The sequence below is a fragment of the Bos grunniens genome, chromosome 2, assembly GCF_055505025.1.
Source record: "Bos grunniens cultivar Pamir isolate PY7600 chromosome 2, Bosgru_T2T1.0, whole genome shotgun sequence".
Lineage (NCBI taxonomy): Eukaryota > Metazoa > Chordata > Mammalia > Artiodactyla > Bovidae > Bos > Bos grunniens.
This window is the reverse complement of record NC_141166.1, coordinates 7994585-8012952: the sequence shown is the minus strand read 5'-3', so window position 1 is coordinate 8012952 and position 18368 is coordinate 7994585. Positions and strand designations below refer to the sequence as shown.

General features: G+C 43.0%; 1 protein-coding gene, 1 long non-coding RNA gene and 1 other non-coding gene across 3 annotated transcripts in view; 1 reads left to right on the top strand and 2 right to left on the bottom strand.

Moving 5' to 3' along the window:
* Positions 1-16181, top strand: part of CNR2 (cannabinoid receptor 2) — a 36861-nt gene extending 20680 nt beyond the window's left edge. The window contains exon 2 of the mRNA XM_086328391.1: positions 13857-16181. Within this exon, the coding sequence (XP_086184517.1) occupies positions 13902-14987 (1086 nt within the window). The 5' untranslated portion in view covers positions 13857-13901 and the 3' untranslated portion in view covers positions 14988-16181. The remainder of the gene's footprint in view (positions 1-13856) is intronic.
* Positions 327-5645, bottom strand: LOC147377387 (uncharacterized). Its single transcript, XR_015137484.1, has 2 exons — positions 3979-5645; positions 327-3386 (listed from the first exon to the last, which is right to left on the bottom strand). It is a non-coding gene; the product is annotated as an uncharacterized LOC147377387 (long non-coding RNA).
* On the bottom strand, positions 7355-7461 carry LOC147377386 (U6 spliceosomal RNA). Its single transcript, XR_015154004.1, has one exon. It is a non-coding gene; the product is annotated as a U6 spliceosomal RNA (small nuclear RNA).
* Positions 16182-18368: the final 2187 nt, after the last annotated feature.

The window sequence follows — 18368 nt, the reverse complement described above, 5'->3', positions numbered from 1 at the left end:
AACTTGCCTTTCTGTGGATGCTATTGAGGTTAAACATCTTTTCAAAGGATAATTGACTGTTTTCTTTCATGCCTGATATTTTTCTTATTTGGAGGCTCTCTTCTTTATCTTGAGGAATCTTACCTGAGGTCTGTCTGTTTTATGATGTTCTCAAAGAACTAGTTTCGGTCTTGGTCAGAGCATCTTATTTTCAGTTGTTTTACCATGTCATCAGTTTCTGCTCTTATTATTTTTGCCTTCCGCCTTCTCTGTATTTTTGCTGTTGTTCTTTGTCTAATTTCATGAGTTGGATGTTTAGCTTGTCGACTAAAAAAAAGATGTACAACTTGAGAGTTGCAAGTTAAGTTTTATTTGTGGGGAAATGAGGATTGCAGCCCAGGAGGCAGCATCTCAGATAGCTCTGAGAATCTGCTCCAAAGCAGCAGTGGGGGAAAGTCAATATATAAGGTTTCGGTGAAGGGGCAGCTGAATACCGTGATGTACTCATTCTACAAAAGGTTTTTTGTTAATCATGAGGATCTGCTGTCACTGTGAGGGAATTTAGTGCTTCTCTAGGTATGAGGAGATGCAAGGATGGAGATCATAAAACCCATTCCTGAAAACATCCAACTATCTGAAGACCTGTCCCACCCGATTCCCTGGAGCACAGAGTGCCTCATTCCACCCTGAACTCCCTTAGGGGGTGTTGAAGGTCAACTGCAGCAGCACGAAGTTCAGTCTCCGTAGAGGAGGATAACCAATGCCTTTGCTGTTCACTCGTTGGCAATGCCTTTGGTAAGTGCCAATTTGTAGTTCACCCCTTGTGGTCATAAATCCGACCATACTTTGGGGCCCATTTCATCAGCATTTTGTCTTGCATTGCTGGTGTCGACTAAAAAAAGATGTACAGCTTGAGAGTTGTGAGTTAAGTTTTACTGAGGGCAAAATGAGGACTGCAGCCCGGGAGGCAGCATCTCAGACAGCTCTGAGAGACTGCTCCAAAGCAGCAGTGGGGAGAAGTCAATATACAAGGTTTTGGTGAAGGGGGAGCTCAATACCATGAAGCACTCAATTTAGGTTGAGTGCTAACAAAGGTTTTTTGTTAGTCATGAGGATCTGATGTCACCATAAAGGGATTTAGTGCTTCTCTAGATATGAGGAGATACAAGGATTGATAAAATTAAGACCTGTCCCACCAGATTCCCTGGAGCAGAGTGCCTCATTCCACCCTGAACTCCCTCAGGGGTTGGTGAAGGTCAATAGCTATAGCAGCAGGGGGTTCAATCTCCATAGAAGCAGGTGGAAAATGCCTTTGTTGTCCATTCATTGGCAGTGCTCTTGGTAAGTGACAATTTGTAGTTGACCTGGCCCCCTTGTGGTCATCAATCTGACCAAACTTTGGGGGGCATTTCATGACCATTTTGTCCCGGGTTGCTAGGAAGGCTTGTTCCCAGTTCTGAAGGTGTTTGTTGATAAGACACTCAATGTGCTGTTACTGGATTAAATCTTAATAGTCAAAGATCCCTGGACACCTTTCTTCTAGTTATGGTCCAGGAAACTATTTCCTCTCATTGCATCTTTTCATACCTAGAGTTACACTATCACCATCATTGATCATACATCGAACTATACATTTAATCAACTGCTTCAAGTCTAGTCATCATTTTCATTGGAAGCTCAGTCATACACTTGGTAATACAAGAAATAATAATCTTGTGAAACAAGCAAAATATAAATGGTATAGTTAAAAACATTAGTGGAATTAAAAGTAAATATTTTAGCCATGAGCCTCCCACACCAAACCAGTTTCTTTTTTTTTTTAAGACCGTCAAGACTACGGAATGGGTCTTTTAAAGCAGAAGTCTGATTTTTCATTTGGGTCATCAAATGTGTTACATTAAAAGATTTATCAGGTATGAAAATACAGCATTCACTTTGAATTATAGCACAGACATCTCCCTGAGATGCTGTAAGACCTTGAAGTTGTGTAGCGCTTCCTTTCTCATCATAGAGATCTCAGAATTCAATAGGCCCAATTACTATCATTTAAAGCTTATGCAAGTTGTTAAGGCTTAGATATGATCAATTACACCCTCCAACCCCATTGAAGGCACACACACACACACACACACAAGCTGCTGAATGGTCATACTAGTAGAATACAGATCTTTGACCCACTGGGATCATAGCAATGATAGACTGGTTGGGGTCACTTCTGATTTGTTAACAAGTATGACCTTAAATTCATAGGAATCCCAGGCTACACCTTCATATCCATCCCTGTAGATGTCAAGGCCATAAATTAGTGCCACAAGTCCACTGAGTTCCATACCAATCACTCTCTTTAAGGGTAATAACAGGCATAGTTCATAAAGTACCCAGCCTTGTCTCATAATTACCAGGTTGATCATTTTTAGTATGATTTAACCTTTCCCAACATAGAGGAGCCTTGAAACTTAAATGACCATAGCCTGGTGTTAACCATGTACATCCTCCCCATAACTGTGGGAGTTTTCCTTTTAATGGATGAGAAATTAACTTTTTATTGAGACTTAGCTCATCACTCGATTGAGTTTAAATGACCCTAAGAGAAAACTTAAATCTATGGCCAGCATCAGAGCAGGTATTACTAATTGGCCAGGTGAGAGGATCCCATCTAGTAATATAATGAATAGATAGAACAGGACTGAACACTCATCTAAAATAATTTCCTAGGGGTATCCAATCAGAGTCCTAGAGAACAGAAATCCACCAAGGTAACCCAGAAGTACTAGGCACAGGTAACTGGCCACAAACCAACAATTGGATTGAGTTTTAAACTAGCATAGAATCACGTCCATGATAGAAAACATTTGATTGATAGGCATAAGTCCAAGGAATCAAGAAAACATTATAAATGATCACACAAGTCAAATCAGCATCTTGGGCAAGCTTTCTGCTTCTGACGTCATCTTCTTCTCGTCCTAGGGTAGTGTAGTTTCCTCTGTTTGAGCATCGTTTTAAGGTGAGTTTGAGGTCAGCAGGCCTCTCTATAGACCAGTCCAGCTCAGGGGCCTTTGGAAGTGGGAGTTAACCTGAGTCAATTTCCCTTCGATTTCATTGGGCATGAGCTAGTTAAGAGTACCATGGAGTTGAAAGGTCCTTCCATCCATGTTGGAGAGAGTTCCTTAAATTATATCTTCTTTCAGTCTTGGTTGCAGGTTATGTGTGAGGCATCTGATCTTCATCCAAAGACAGATTACTGAGATAAACTTCAAAAACAACCCTAGAGTGTCCTTCAATAATTCAATTAAATTTTATATTAATATACCCTAACAGCAAAGACCTATCCAGGAAATGAGTCTTAGTAGATACAGACCTCCATTAACAAACTGGGATTTAACATTCATTGAAACATCTCTTTCTCCCTAAAGAAAGAAAGAAAGAAAATGAAGTCGCTCAGTCATGTCCGACTCTCTGTGATCCCATGGACTCTAGCCCCCCAGGCTCCTCTGTTCATGGAATTTTTCAGGCAAGAGTACTGGAGTGGGTTGCCATTTCCTTCTCCAGGGGATCTTCCCAACCCAGGGATCGAACCTGGGTCTCCCGCGTTGCAGGCGGATGCTTTACCATCTGAGCCACCATGGAAGCCCCTTCTCCCTAAAATCACCGTCATTTTTACCAAATATAACCTAATTAAGACCTGTTTGTAATATAGGTCTGGTCTCAATAAACTTGGCATGATTTATATAACCAAAATTGATCATAGACTTTTTTGCTTTGCTGAGACTTTTATAGTCTCGGACTTAACTTTTAAAATAAAATCTTTCAGGGCTAGGAAAGTCATGCCAAAGGCTTATCACAGATTTTTAAAATAAAATCTTTCAGGGCTAGGAAAGTCATGCCAAAGACTTATCACAGATTTTGCCTAACAGATCTAAATAAATTCCTCCCTTCTCAAGGTCTCCAAAATTCCTTGAGATTTCTGTACCTGTTATTGAGATAACCTTCCTAACTTACCTGATAAAGTTACTGGAAACTAAGAGATTCCAATCTCTGGAGGGTTCAGAAAGAGAGAAAAGATAAATGTTTCAATTTGTTTATAAAATATAATTTTACCAAACTACTGCCATAATTAGAGGGAAAGGTTTTTTTTTTCCTTACACCTGGGAAACACAGATTCAAATCAGTAGTTTTTCAGATAGAAACCATAAAAGTTATAAGCATATTCACCAGTTCATTCAGTCCTTTTGTTAACCTTTGTGAAGTCATCAGGTTTTCTATTAGAATCCTTACTCAGTTCAGAAACTGGTATTTATTCAAAAGTTCTTTTTATAAATCTTCTTGAAGAGACAGAACTTGGTTAATGCTATGACAATATTGAGATAGTAACTAGAATTATGCCTGATAACATTTTACCCAAACATATCAGAATTTTAGGAACTCCATACAGTTTCTGTAAGTGTAAGTGAAGTCGCTCAGTCGTGTCCAACTCTTTGCGACCCCATGAACTGTAGCCTACCAGGCTCCTCTGTCCATGTGATTTTCCAGGCAACAGTACTGGAGTGGATTGCCATTTCCTTCTCCAGCGGATCTTCCTGACCCAGGGATCAAACCCGGGCCTCACGCATTGTAGACAGATGCTTTACCATCTGAGCCACCAGGGAAGTCCTATCATACAGTTTCTAGGATATCTATATTAGTAACATTTACCATACAATATAACCCGAGACTTATTACTCACTTGACAATATTCTCCATGTAATTCTGTATACAAAATGAGCCAAATTAGTGTAATATCTCTCTTTGGGGTGTTTCAGGGGCCCTCTGAAGAATCCAGAAGTTAGCTAGACATCTTCATTAGAAGGATTTAGGAAGTTTTGTCAACAAATATCAAAAAGATTTAGAACTCAGTCAGATAGGATTATATGTCATTGTGAAACAATAGCTATTCACTTAGTCAAAGTAACAATAAAAGATTTTAGAACAGATCATTTAAGAGATAAAGAAAAACTTAGTCCTGACTATGTACAAAGCTCTTTCTTCATGGTTCGCGTTTCACAAACCTCATCGCTTTCTGTACCCATGACTGTGGTCTTCCATCCTAAAAAGCCACCTGTGAGGCAGGTTTACTTCCTTTTCCCTTCACAAAATGCAGTTCCATTCCTCATACCTTCTTTACCGAAAACACACTTCCTACTTCCCTTAAGCAACCAAGAACTGACTTTTATTTTAGCATTTTATAGATTGGTAAGCATAAATACCAGTGATAATTTCTAAACCCTTTGCTTTCTTAGAATATTTTAGGATGACCCCAAATACCATTCATTTTTAATCCCAGAAATCTTTAGTTTCTCTGTAAAAGGAAATTAGTGTTCAGTAGTAAATGTTTCAAAATCTTATTTTATTTGGAAATGACTTAGCTATTCAATACACTTCCAACACTTAATTTAGCACAACCCTTAGAAGTTCAAGTTACCCCAATCTGGAGAGACTATTTTAGGCAGATATTCCTAAAGAATAATTATTCTTAATATTTTTTAGAAGTTTCTTCACTCGAGGTAATTTCCTTGCTGACAAACTTGTAACAGATATAATAATAGTTAACCTATATTAAACCTAGGTACAATGAAGATATTCTGCTTAATTTCCAAACTCAGTTATGAATACTAGTTGTAAAAAAAAAAGGGGAGGAGGTTAGAGTAAGATTTTAAAAAGCTTTGTTCCCTTTATTATTTTTTTTTTTTTTCCTTTTGGTTTCAGGAATTAGAGATGGTCTAGAGTGATCCAGAGAGATCTGGTCTAAAGGTATGAAAGAAAGTGAAGTCGCTCAGTCGTGTCTGACTCTTTGTGACCCCATGGACTGTAGCCTACTAGGCTCCTCCCTCGATGGGATTCTCCAGGCAAGAGTATTGAGTGGGTTGCCGTTTCCTTCTCCAGGGGATCTTCCCGACCCAGGGATCGAACCCGGGTCTCCCGCATTCCAGGCGGAATTATTTCCTAAGGGCAAGAATTCTTAAAAAGATAATTTTTTTCTTCAAGCTTTCTCTGGAGTCTAAAGAATATTGTGACCACATTGTCAAAAATAATATTTTTTATGATAAAATTATGATCTGTGATCATAGTTTTATCGCCAGAATTTAGACCAGATAGTGCTCAACTCGGTCCTTATATCAAGGGCAGATTGGTCCCAGCAGTGATTGTCCCTCTAGGGAAGTGAGGGTCTTAGTTTGATCAGACCCCCAGGCTGTTAATTACAGAAGGAAGTCCTAGACATAAGGGAACTTTAGTCCATTTTCCTATCCTATTGTCAATAAAGATCTAATATTTTAGGCCGTTTCTCTTGTCATAGCTATAGATTGACCAGTCAAAAAAAAAAAATCTGTTTTTCCAAGGGGTTACCAGGTGGAGTGTGGAAACTTAGAATGAGCAATTCCCATATTAGCTCGAGTAGTATGTACCAGATGTCTGCACACTCAAACCAAACCAAACCAGAACTTCACCAGCCAGGAGTCACACTCTGAAACAAAAGGCAAAGAGATACCCAGAAATCAAAAGCCAAATGATGTAAATGCCAAACGTGACTTCCCAGTTCCACTAGACCTGAGACCTGGCAGAGTCAGTGCTAGCAGCCTTTTTTAGTTCTGATACAGTTTCAAGCAATTTCTTGTTGGTTTCCTGTGAAGAAGTTACTCTATCATTTCCTCTTTTAGAAGCTTCTAGATACCAGTCAGAGTAAGCACAGCCGGCCTTTTCTGATTGTGCATGCAAAACTATCAATTTTGAAATATCAAAAGAACCCCAATTTGGCCATTTTAGGTTGAGATCTCTTTTAGTGTAATTTCTTCAATTAACCAGGTACTTGCGAGTATGAGCTCCATAGGTATTATACATGAATCCGGCTGGAGTGTTTGTCAGATGCTGGCTTTCTGACACTCCTTGATTTCCATTTTTGAGAGATTCCGTTTCCCATTTTAAGCTGAATTTGTCAGGGATAAAAATCACTAGTGAACTTGTGTAGTGGGCCCATCTGCTGCTTGTGAGCTTAATTCCTCTAGGAGTCATCCCAGAGTCATTTCAGCTCCTCTTGGGTTTCTCAGATTCTGCCTCCAGCAATCTAAGACCACCATGGCTGCTCAGGTGGCTGAACGGCCAATTCTTATGTGTGACCCCCAGATGAAAAAGTATTTTAATTAACTAGTGGGTTTCCCTATGGGACCACTGCACAGTATGAGGACTAGGCTTCCACCACTCCCGTAAATTCCTCAGTCACTTGAGAAAACCGAAACCAACCGGGAGGAGTCTTGCCCCTTTTCTTTGGAGCAAAGCTCTTATATATTCTCCTCACTTTTATACTGACAAATTCTTTTTTTTTAAATTAATTTATTTATTTATTAAAAATATGGAACGCTTCACGAATTTGCGTGTCATCCTTGCCCAGGGGCCATGCTAATCTTCTCTGTATCGTTCCAATTTTAGTATATGTGCTGCCGAAGCGAGCACTATACTGACAAATTCTATAATGGCAGTCGAATTGAGGAAAAAGTGTCAGATCAGCCTCTTACCGCTTAGCTAAGACCATTCGGTCCCCTACAACGGAGCAACCTCAGCATCTTTAAGCTGAGCCTCGGGTATTCCTTAATTTTTTTCCTCAGTTGAGTCCCCCTACCCAGTACCTTTTCACTGGGTGGGTAATTTCCCTGGCATCTTCCAGCCAGCCCCCCACCCAGTATCTTTTGCCTGGGTGGGGATTTCTCAGTATCTTTCAACCAAGCCCCACTCAGTGTCTAGACCATGAGTGGGTATGCCCCGGATGTTTCACCTGGGCCCCTCGCCAGTATCTTTCCTACTGGGAGGGGGCAGGAACCTCCTCCACCGCCAAATAAAACTCAGAATCTCAACCAATACAGCAGATTCGAGAACTAGGAGCTGCTAAGTCGCTTCAGTCGTGTCCGACTCTGTGAGACCCCATAGACGGCAGCCCACCAGGCTCCTCCGTCCCTGGGATTCTCCAGGCAAGAATACTGGAGTGGGTTGCCATTTCCTTCTCCAGAGAACTAGGAGAGATTTACCCAAATTCATCTGCACTCCCCAAGAATGGGCACAAGGGGCCGCTGCTGGTACCAAAGCTCCAGTTCCTCGTGGAGTCCAGTTGAAGGAAGGAAGTTCACTCTGGGTCCCTTCGTGGTCCCAATAACTGTTGACTAAAAAAGATGTACAACTTGAGTGGCGAGTTAAGTTTTATTTGGGACAAAACGAGGACTGCAGCCCGGGAGGCAGCATCTCAGATAGCTCTGAGAGACTTCTCCAAAGCGGCCTTCGCGGAAAGTCAATATATAAGGTTCTGGAGAAGGCAGAGTTCGATACCACAAAGCACTCATTTTACAAAGGTTTTTTGTTAGTTATGAGGATCTGATGTCAACATGAAGGGATTTAGGGCTTCTGTACATATGAGGAGATGCAAGGATTGAGATCATAAAATCCGTTCCTAAAAACATCCAACTATCTAAAGACCTGTCCCACCAGATTCCCTGGAGCACAGGGTGCCTCACTCCACCCTAAACTCCCTCAGGGGTTGTTGAAGGTCAACAGCTATAGCAGCAGGGTTCAATCTCCTGTAGAGGCAGATGGCAAATGCCTTTGTTGTTCATTCATTGGCAATGCTCTTGGTAAGTGCCAATTTTTAGTTGCCAGGATGATGCCTGATTTTTTTTTTTAAGTTTATTGGGCCATTTTAAAAGTCTTTATTGAATTTGTTACAATGTTGCTTCTATTGTTTATGTCTGGCCTTTTGGCCCATGAAGCTTGTGGGATCTTAGCTTCCCAACAAGGGATCGAACCTGCACCCCTTCATTGGAAGGTGAAGTCTTAACCATTGAACCACCAGTGAAGTCCTGATGCCTGATTTTTAAAAGTCTAAATTAGATCATTTCCGTTTGTTATTGTTCAGTCACTCAGTTGTGTCCACCTCTTTGTGACCCCATGGACTGCAGCACTCCAGGCTTCTCTGTCATTTGCCATCCCCTGAAGCTTGCTCAAATTCATGTCCATTGAGTCAGTGATGCCATCCAACCATCTCGTCCTCTGTCGTCCCCTTCTCCTCCTGCCTTCAGTCTTTCCCAGCATCAGGATCTTTTCCAATGAGTTGGCTCTTTGCATCAGGTGGCCAAAGTATTAGAGCTTCAGCTTCAGTTCCAATCCTTCAGAATTGATTTCCTTTAGGATTGACTGGTTGGATCTCCTTGCAGTCCAACGGACTCTCCAGAGTCTTCTCCAGCACCACAGTTCAATACTGTTACTCACTTCCTAAATAAAGCTGCAGCTCTATTCCTCTCTCTCGGCTTATGTTACTGTCATTCACAATTTTACTTGCACTCTGTTTTTATCCCCTCCAAATCAGTCTCAGTCACTATTCAGTTCAGTTCGGTTCAGTTGCTCAGCGGTGTCCGACTCTTTGTGACCCCATGAATCGCAGCACGCCAGGCCTCCCTGTCCATCACCAACTCCTGGAGTTCACTCAAACTCATGTCCATCGAGTCAGTGATGCCATCCAGCCATCTCATCCTCTGTCGTCCCCTCCTCCTCCTGCCCCCAATCCCTCCCAGCATCAGAGTCTTTTCCAATGAGTCAACTCTTCACATGAGGTGGCCAAAGTACTGGACTTTCAGCTTTAGCATCATTCCTTCCAAAGAAATCCCAGGGCTGATCTCCTTCAGAATGGACTGGTTGGATCTCCTTGCAGTCCAAGGGACTCTCAAGAGTCTTTTCCAACACCACAGTTCAAAAGCATCAATTCTTCAGCGCTCAGCCTTCTTCACAGTCCAACTCTCACATCCATACATGACCACAGGAAAAACTATAGCCTTGACTAGATGGACCTTTGTTGGCAAAGTAATGTCCCTGCTTTTGAATATGCTATCTAGGTTGGACATAACTTTCCTTCCAAGGAGTAAGCGTCTTTTAATTTCATGGCTGCAATCACCATCTGCAGTGATTTTGGAGCCCCAAAAAATAAAGTCTGACACTGTTTCCACTGTTTCCCCATCTATTTCCCATGAAGTGGTGGGACTGGATGCCATGATCTTCGTTTTCTGAATGTTGAGCTTTAAGCCAACTTTTTCACTCTCCACTTTCACTTTCATCAAGAGGCTTTTTAGTTCCTCTTCACTTTCTGCCATAAGGGTGGTGTCATCTGCATATCTGAGGTTATTGATATTTCTCCCAGCAATCTTGATACCAGCTTGTGCTTCTTCTATTATTGCTTTATACAGACATGTTTTTATTTACTCATACATTTATTCACTTATTTGTTCACAATTCCTTCTTGCCTTTCTATCCTTCCCTCTATGGAGAATTCCTTCTTCTGATGGCACCTCCTTTAGATTTTCTTCAGTGAAGGTCTGTTAGTGAATAATTCTATTTGTATTATTTTGAGTGACAGCTAGCTTTTTGCCATCTATCTTCTGGCTATTATTATTGCTCTTGGCCAATCTGCTTTTAAATTTCATTGTGATTCCTTTGCAGGTATTGTGTTTTTTTAATCTCTGATTGTTTTTAATTTTTTCTCTTTGTCTTTGGCATTCTGAAGTTTTATTACAATATATGTGAATGCGGAATTCATTGTTTTAAAAATTCTGCTCAACACATGATTATATGTAAAATGGATAAACAAGGTCCTACTGTGTAGCACAGGGAACTATATTCAATCTCCTGTAATACCTTACAATGGAAAAGAAACTGAAAAGGTATGTATATATAAATATAATATTATTTTTATAAAACACTATTGACTTTTATTTATTTATTTCCTGGAGAAGAGCATGGCAACCCAGTCCAGAATTCTTGCCTGGAGAATTCCAGAGAATTCCAGGAGAATTCCTCCTGACAGAGGAACCTGGCAGGCTACCGTCCAGGGATCACAAAGAATCAGGACAGGACTGAGCAACTAGCACTTTTTTTTTCTTTTTTCATTGTATAGCATAGGTAGCTATATTCAATATCCTATAATAACCTATAATGGAAAAGAATCTGGAAAAAAAAATATATATATATATATACTGAACCATGTTGTTGTACACCTGGGACTAACACAACATTGTAAATCAACTACAGTTAATTTAAAAAAAAAAAACCTGCTTGAAGTTCACTGTGATTTCTGAATCAGAGGAATCACATCCAGGAGAATTCTGGGCACTTCTCCACTAGCATCTCTTTGAATATGACCTCCCCAATGCCCACCACCAATTTCTATTCTTCTCTTCTGAAATTCCAGTTGGATATATTTTAAACCTTTTCTGTTGATCCTTCCTGTCTCTTAACCGTTCTTCCGTATTTCCCATCTATCTCCTGGTGCAGCCTTTTGAGAAGTTTCCTCAGATCCACTTTCCAGATCAGAGCTTTTGGCTGGCTAGTCTCTTCTGCTCTTTCACCTCCTCTTAAGGCTTTCCGTTTTCAGTGACTTCATTTTTCACTTCCAGAAATTCTACTTGATTCTTCTTCAAATCTGCCTCGCCTCTCACTAAGTAATCATGGTTTTGATTCCTCATTGTTTAATCATATTAAACGTATTCAGATTTCCCTGGCAGTCCAGTGGTTAAGATTCCGTGCTTCCAGTGCAGGAGGCATGGGTTCAACCCCTGAACTAAGAACTAAGATTTCGTGCTGCAAGAAAAAGAAAAAGCCTATATACATATTCTATAACATAAACCCAAGAATTATATGAAGTTCTTGGAAGTCTAATTCTACCGTATGACATTTCTGCTAACTCTTCTTCACGTTTACTTGTGCATTTTGTAATTCTGCATCATGAGCTCAAATTCCCTGGGCCTTTATATGTGGAAATCTTGTGTGACCTGGATAAGAGAGTATATCCCTCTAGAGAAATTCGAAGTTTGCTTTCTAATAATGTCCCTTACAATATTCGGGTGCCCTGCTTGTTTTTCTCAATACTTAGGACATACTTATACTAAAGATGATTCATTATCTGACATTCAAATTTATCGGGACTCCTATATTTTATCTAGCATTTCTACTGCTGTGAAACCCAAGTCTTGTCTAACCATCCCTAAAAAGTTGTTAAACCTTCAGCATCTTACTTACCAAAACTGGCAAACAAAATAAAACACAAATGCAAAAAACCCTCCACCTTATCACTCTGCATTCCATTTTTTTCTTGGTTTTGATTGCCTTTCAGTTTTTTAAATATAACTTTATTTATTTATTTTTGGCTCTTCTGGGCCTTCATTGCTCTGCAGGCTTTTCTCTAGTTGTGGAGAACGGGGCTACTCTCTAGCTGCAGTGCATGGGCTTTTCATTGTGGCGGCTTCTCTTGTTGCTGAGCATGGGCTCTAGGGCGTGCAGGCTTCAGCAGTCGTAACTCTCAGGCTCTAGAGCACAGGCTCTAGTTGTGGCCTGTGGGCTTAGCTGCTCCCCAGCATGTGGGATCTTCCCAGACCAGGGACTGAATCTGCGTCTCCGGCATTGGCAGGCGGGTTCTTTACCACTGAGCCACCAGGGAAGCCCTCCTTTCAGTTTCTGACCCTTCAGTTCAGTTCAGTTCAGTCGCTCAGTCGTGTCTGACTGACCCCAGTCAGAGCGACCCCATGTCCATACTTTCAAAATGAGCGACCCCATGTCCATACTTTCAAAATGAAGCCTTTAGTGTAGTTTTTTGCTTAAACCCAAAAAGCTTGCAAGTCACTTTTATTTCTTATTTTACTTTATTGAGGTACAATTCACATGTGACATAATACTATTTCCAGGTGTATAACATGATGATTTCATATTTGTACGTATTGGGAAATGATCACCGTAATAAGTCATTGAAAAGTGAAAGTGAAGTCGCTCAGTCGTGTCCGACTCCTTGAGACCCCATGGACTGTAGCCCACCAGGCTCCTCCATCCATGGAATTTTCTAGGCAAGAGTACTGCAGTGGGTTGCCATTTCCTTATTATTACACAGTTGCAGTTTTTTTCTTATGATGAGGAATTTCACGATCTATTCTCTTAGCAACTTTCAAATATAGTATTAGTAGCTATCCCCAAGACTTTTTTTATAATTGAAAGCTTGTACTTTTGACTACCTTCAGGCATTTCATCCACACCACCCTCCCACCAATCCCTGCTTCTGGCAACCACCAAGCTAGTGTCTGTATCTTTGAATTAATTTGGGGGTTTTTTTAGTTCCACATATATATGAGATCATATAGTTTGCAGGCCACCTTGGCTTCTTGATGTACTTTCCTGGTGGCTCAGATGGTAAAGCATCTGCCTGCAGTGCAGCAGATCTGGGTTTGATCCCTGGGTGGGGAAGATCCCCTGGAGAAGGCAATGGCAACCTTGCCTGGAATACTCTTGCCTGGAAAATCCCATGGACAGGGGTCAGTCCACGGGGTCGCAAAAAGTCAGACACGACTGAACGACTTCACTTTTTTCACTTTTTCAGCTTCTTGAATTCCCACATGCCTCTCCTAAGGCAACCAGCACAGACCTAGTACATCCTCACTAGGATGGAGAAAGGGTAAAATAGAGGGAAAGTGACAAAGTGAAGGTGTGAGCTACAAAGTCGTGTCCAACTCTTTGCCACCCCGTGGACTGTAGCCCACCAGGCGCCTCTGTCCATGGGATTCTCCAGGCAAGAATACTGGAGTGAGTTGCCTTGCTCTTCTCCGGGGGATCTTCCCCACCCAGGGAGGGAACCTAGGTCTCCTGCATCGCAGGCAGGTTCTTTATGGTCTGAGACACTAGGGACGCCGCAGAGAGCAACAAATATGATCCATCCGCTCCGGTGAAGAGTTTGGCTACAGTTAGAGTCGGACACGACTGAAGCGACTTGGCAGTGATTGTGTGAGGTCATTGCACTGATTGAAAAAGACTCATCTCTTCTTGTTGTGCTACAGCAAAGACTTCTTGGCAAGCCCAGCAGAAGCCCAGGGACCCACCCCATGGAGATATGCTTGAAGATAGAGGCAGCCAATGGCTCCAGCAATGGCTTGAATTTCAACCCCATGAAGGAGTACATGATCCTGAGCGGTCCCCAGAAGATCGCGATCGCGGTACTGTGCACCCTCCTGGGCCTGCTGAGTGCCCTGGAGAACTTGGTTGTTCTCTACCTCATCGGGTCCTCACACCGGCTCCGCAAGAAGCCCTCCTACCTGTTCATTGGCAGCTTGGCTGGGGCCGACTTTCTGGCCAGTGTGGTCTTTGCCTCCAGCTTTGTACATTTCCACGTCTTCGATGGCGTGGATTCCAAAGCTGTCTTCCTGCTGAAGATCGGCAGCGTGACTCTGACCTTCACAGCCTCCCTAGGCAGCCTGCTGCTGACTGCCATCGACCGCTACCTCTGTCTGCGCTACCCGCCAACCTACAAAGCTCTACTCACCCGCAGGAGGGCACTGGTGACCCTGGGCATCATGTGGGTGCTCGCCGCATTGGTGTCCTACCTGCCCCTCATGGGATGGACCTGCTGCCCCAGGCCCTGCTCTGAGCTTTTCCCCCTGATCCCCAATGACTATCTGCTGGGCTGGCTCCTGTTTATCGCCGCCCTCTTCGCCGGCATCATCTACACCTACGCGCATGTCCTTTGGAAGGCCCATCAGCACGTAGCCAGCTTGGCTGAGCACCGGGACAGACACCTGTCTGGAATAGCCCGGATGCGACTGGATGTGCGGTTGGCTAAGACCCTGGGGATGCTCCTGGCTGTGCTCTTCATATTCTGGTTCCCGGTACTGGCCCTCATGGTCTACAGCCTGGGTGCCAGGCTAAGCGACCAGGTCAAGAAGGTCTTTGCCTTCTGCTCCTTGCTCTGCCTTGTCAACTCCATGGTCAACCCCATTATCTATGCCCTGCGGAGCGGGGAGATCCGGTCCTCTGCTCATCACTGCCTGGCCCACTGGAAGAAGTGCGTGAGGGGCCTTGGGCCAGAAGGAAAAGGAGAGATCCCCAGGTCCTCAGTCACTGAGACAGAGGCTGATGTGAAAACCACCCCCGGGCTAGATTCCAGAGAGCTATCCTGGCCTGATGAGCTCTGATCACTGATGTGATCACTTTCACATTATGAAATCAGCCAAGTCAGAAGTCATTTCACTCCCCGGAGGAGGAAGAGTGGCCTTGGTCCTCTCATCTGACTTGAACCAGCCCCAGAGGCCTGGACACTCAGCCCTTTCCACTGAGTGTTGGTACTGACCCCTGGAAGGTAGCCTGGTCATGCCTGTCTGCATGACCTGATCACAGTCTGTTGGGTAGTCAGGCCCTGTGAGGGGCGGCAAGGTGGGCAGGAGGCAGGCGGCTTGGGACAGGCTCAGTGCAGGTCAGAACAATCTTCCCAATAAAACAGATTAGTGCCTGAATTCTCCAGAGACCCCAGGAGCCAGGTGGAGCTTTCACGCTCAGCAATGAGGGACCTGGAGGAGATCTGGGAAGAATGAATCATTCTCCTGGGATCTCAGGATATCAGATGGGATGGCTGGACAGCCCTTCTTCCTGTTTAACTGTTAGGGGCCTCCTTGGTTCTAGAGCTATGAAAGGCCCTACCTGAAGGTCACCCTTCCCACAGAGGGCCAAGAACTAAAATTCGATGAGGATCAAGGATGTCGATCCCCCTCTTGCAAAGGTAACTGACAAGTCTCCAGTTCAGAGCATCTTATTATTAGGGCAGTGGCCCTCTCTGACACCCTGATAATCCCCATCCACAATCACAGTGTCTCCTAGGGACATGGGGAATACAGAGGAGGCTGGGATCACTTGGCATGCAGAATCTTCAGAGAATTCTGTTGGTCTTGCTAAGTCCTTTTTGGTGGTACCACTGGAAGCCGGCAGTGTGCCAGTCTAATCCAACTCCAAGAAAAAGGAAGATATACACAAAGGTTTTATAAATCCCCGAATTGTTCCCAGCCATCCCTCAATTCAGCCCCTTTGTCTCCTCTTCCACCTGAACCCTATAATAAATAATAAACAGAGCAAGTGGGAGGAAGGGGAAATTCCCTTACCATGTGCCAAGCATAGGGCTCATGTCCCACAGTCCATCAGCTCCAGCAAGGATTCAGCCCCATGCTTTTGAAGATCCCAGGATACCCATGTTTTACATTATCAGGGAGGCTGGATTCCTACCAAAGGGGCTTAAAGCAGTAGGCAGGAGAAATTGTTGATGGTGAGGAGGATGCATAAGAATTCTGATGCAATTATTTGGGACTACAGATGGAATAAAAGGAAATGTATTGATTAAACGTGTCTTCATTTAATATTTACAAGACCAGGTGTTTGCCATTCATTCATTCATCCAATCATCTCACCAATACACACTAGGCTCTGTGCTAGATCCTGGATGTCCAGCCATAAATGAGACTCTGCCCCTGTCTAATGGGGCTCACATTCTACATTCTGCTGGGAATAGACCCAATGAAGAAAGAAAGTTGATGGTGGTACAAAGAAAGAAATCATCAAGGTCGTGGAAGAGAGATTATTTGAGGCAACTTTAGTAGAGTAGACCTACTATGTGCTTTGGTCATGAGTTGACTGGCATTTATTGAGATGTTACTGTGTGCCAGGCACTGGGCTAAGTGCTTTTATGTATTTTAAATTATTTGGCTGTGGTGCGTCTTAGTTGAGACACACAGGATCTTCCAGCTCCACTGTGGCACTGGGGATCCCTTAGTTGCGGCATGTGGAATCTAATTCCCTGACCAGGGACTGAATCCCGGACCCCTGCGTTGGGTGTGCAGAATCTTAGCCACTGGACCGCTAGGGAAGTTCCTGGGCTAAGTGTTTTTAAATGGGGAATCTCAGTCTCACAATAATCTGATGAAGAGAGTTTGGTGGCCGCAATTTACCGATGAGGACAATGTCTAAAAGGCAAAAATCACTTGACTGAGATCACACTACTGATATGTACCCAAAGCTGGGGTTTTCAACTCAGTTCTGTTTGACTGCTAAGCCTACCCTCTTTACCACTAACTTCTTGGCCCAGTTCAGTCAAATTCTGCTTGATTTGGATAGTAATAATAAACAAGCCTACAGATAATAATCAGACTTCAATAATAATAAGTCTAATAGTGACAAATATGTATAAAGTATAAGTGGTAATATGACTTAATAAATCTAATAATAATATTAAATTTTCATAACAGCAAATTCGGAGAAGGCAATGGCATCCCACTCCAGTACTCTTGCCTGGAAAATCCCATGGACGCAGGAGCCTGGTAGGCTGCAGTCCATGGAGTCACTAAGAGTCAGACACGACTGAGCCACTTCACTTTCACTCTTCACTTTCATGCATTGGAGAAGGAAATGGGAACGCACTCCAGTGTTCTTGCCTTGAGAATCCCAGGGACAGGGGAGCCTGGTGGGCTGCTGTCTATGGGGTCGCACAGAGTCGGACACAACTGAAGCGACTTAGCAGCAACAGCAAATTGCTGCAACCTTATCATTATGTCTCAACATACTTCATTTTGTGCCCTATATTAACTTCCTGCAGCAACTTTCCACAAACCGAGTGGCTTATAACAATAGAAATTTATTCTTTCACAGTTCTGGACTCTAGAAACTAATCAAGCGTCAACAGGGCCATGCTGTCTCCAAAGTTTCACGGGAAGGATGCTGTTGTTTAGTCGCTAAGTTGTGTCCAACTCTTTTGCCATCCCCATGGACTGTAGCCCGCCAGGCTCCTCTGTCCATGGGATTTCCCAGACAAGAATACTGGAGTGGGTTGCCATTTCCTTTTCCGGGGGATCTTCCTGACCCAGGGTTCAAACCTGCGTCTCTTGTATTGGCAGGCGGGTTCTTTAGCCCTGAGCCACCTGGGACGCTCCCAGTAGGTGGACACTTCCTCGCTTTTTCCAACTTCCGGCAGCTCCTGGTGTCCCTTGGCTTGTGGCAGCATAACTCCTACCTCTGCCTCTATCTTCACATGGCCTTTCCCCATTCTTTATTTCTGGGTGTCTTTTTTTTTTTTTCATTTGCAGTATAGCTGATTTCCAATGTTATTACTACATTAGTTTCAGGTATAAAACAATGAGTCAACATTTTTCTAGACAAAAAAAAATTCCATTAATTTATTATAAATATTGGCTATATTCCCTGTGTTGTACAATATATCCTTGTAGCTTATTTATTTTATACATGGTAGTTTGTACCTTTTAACCCCAACTCCTCTTGTCCCTCCCTGCTTCTGTCTCCCCACCAGTAATTACTAGTTTGTTCTCTATGACTGTGAGTCTGTTTTTGTTTTGTTATGTTCATTTTTGTTTGTTTGTTTTTTTAGATTCCACACATAAGTAAGAACATATGCACTATTCATGTTTCTCTGTCTGGCTTATTCCCTTAGCATAATAGCCTCCAGGTCTATTCATGTTGTTGCACCTGCCAGGAATTTATTCTTTTTCATGACTTGGTGGTGTTCCATTCCACAGCCTCTT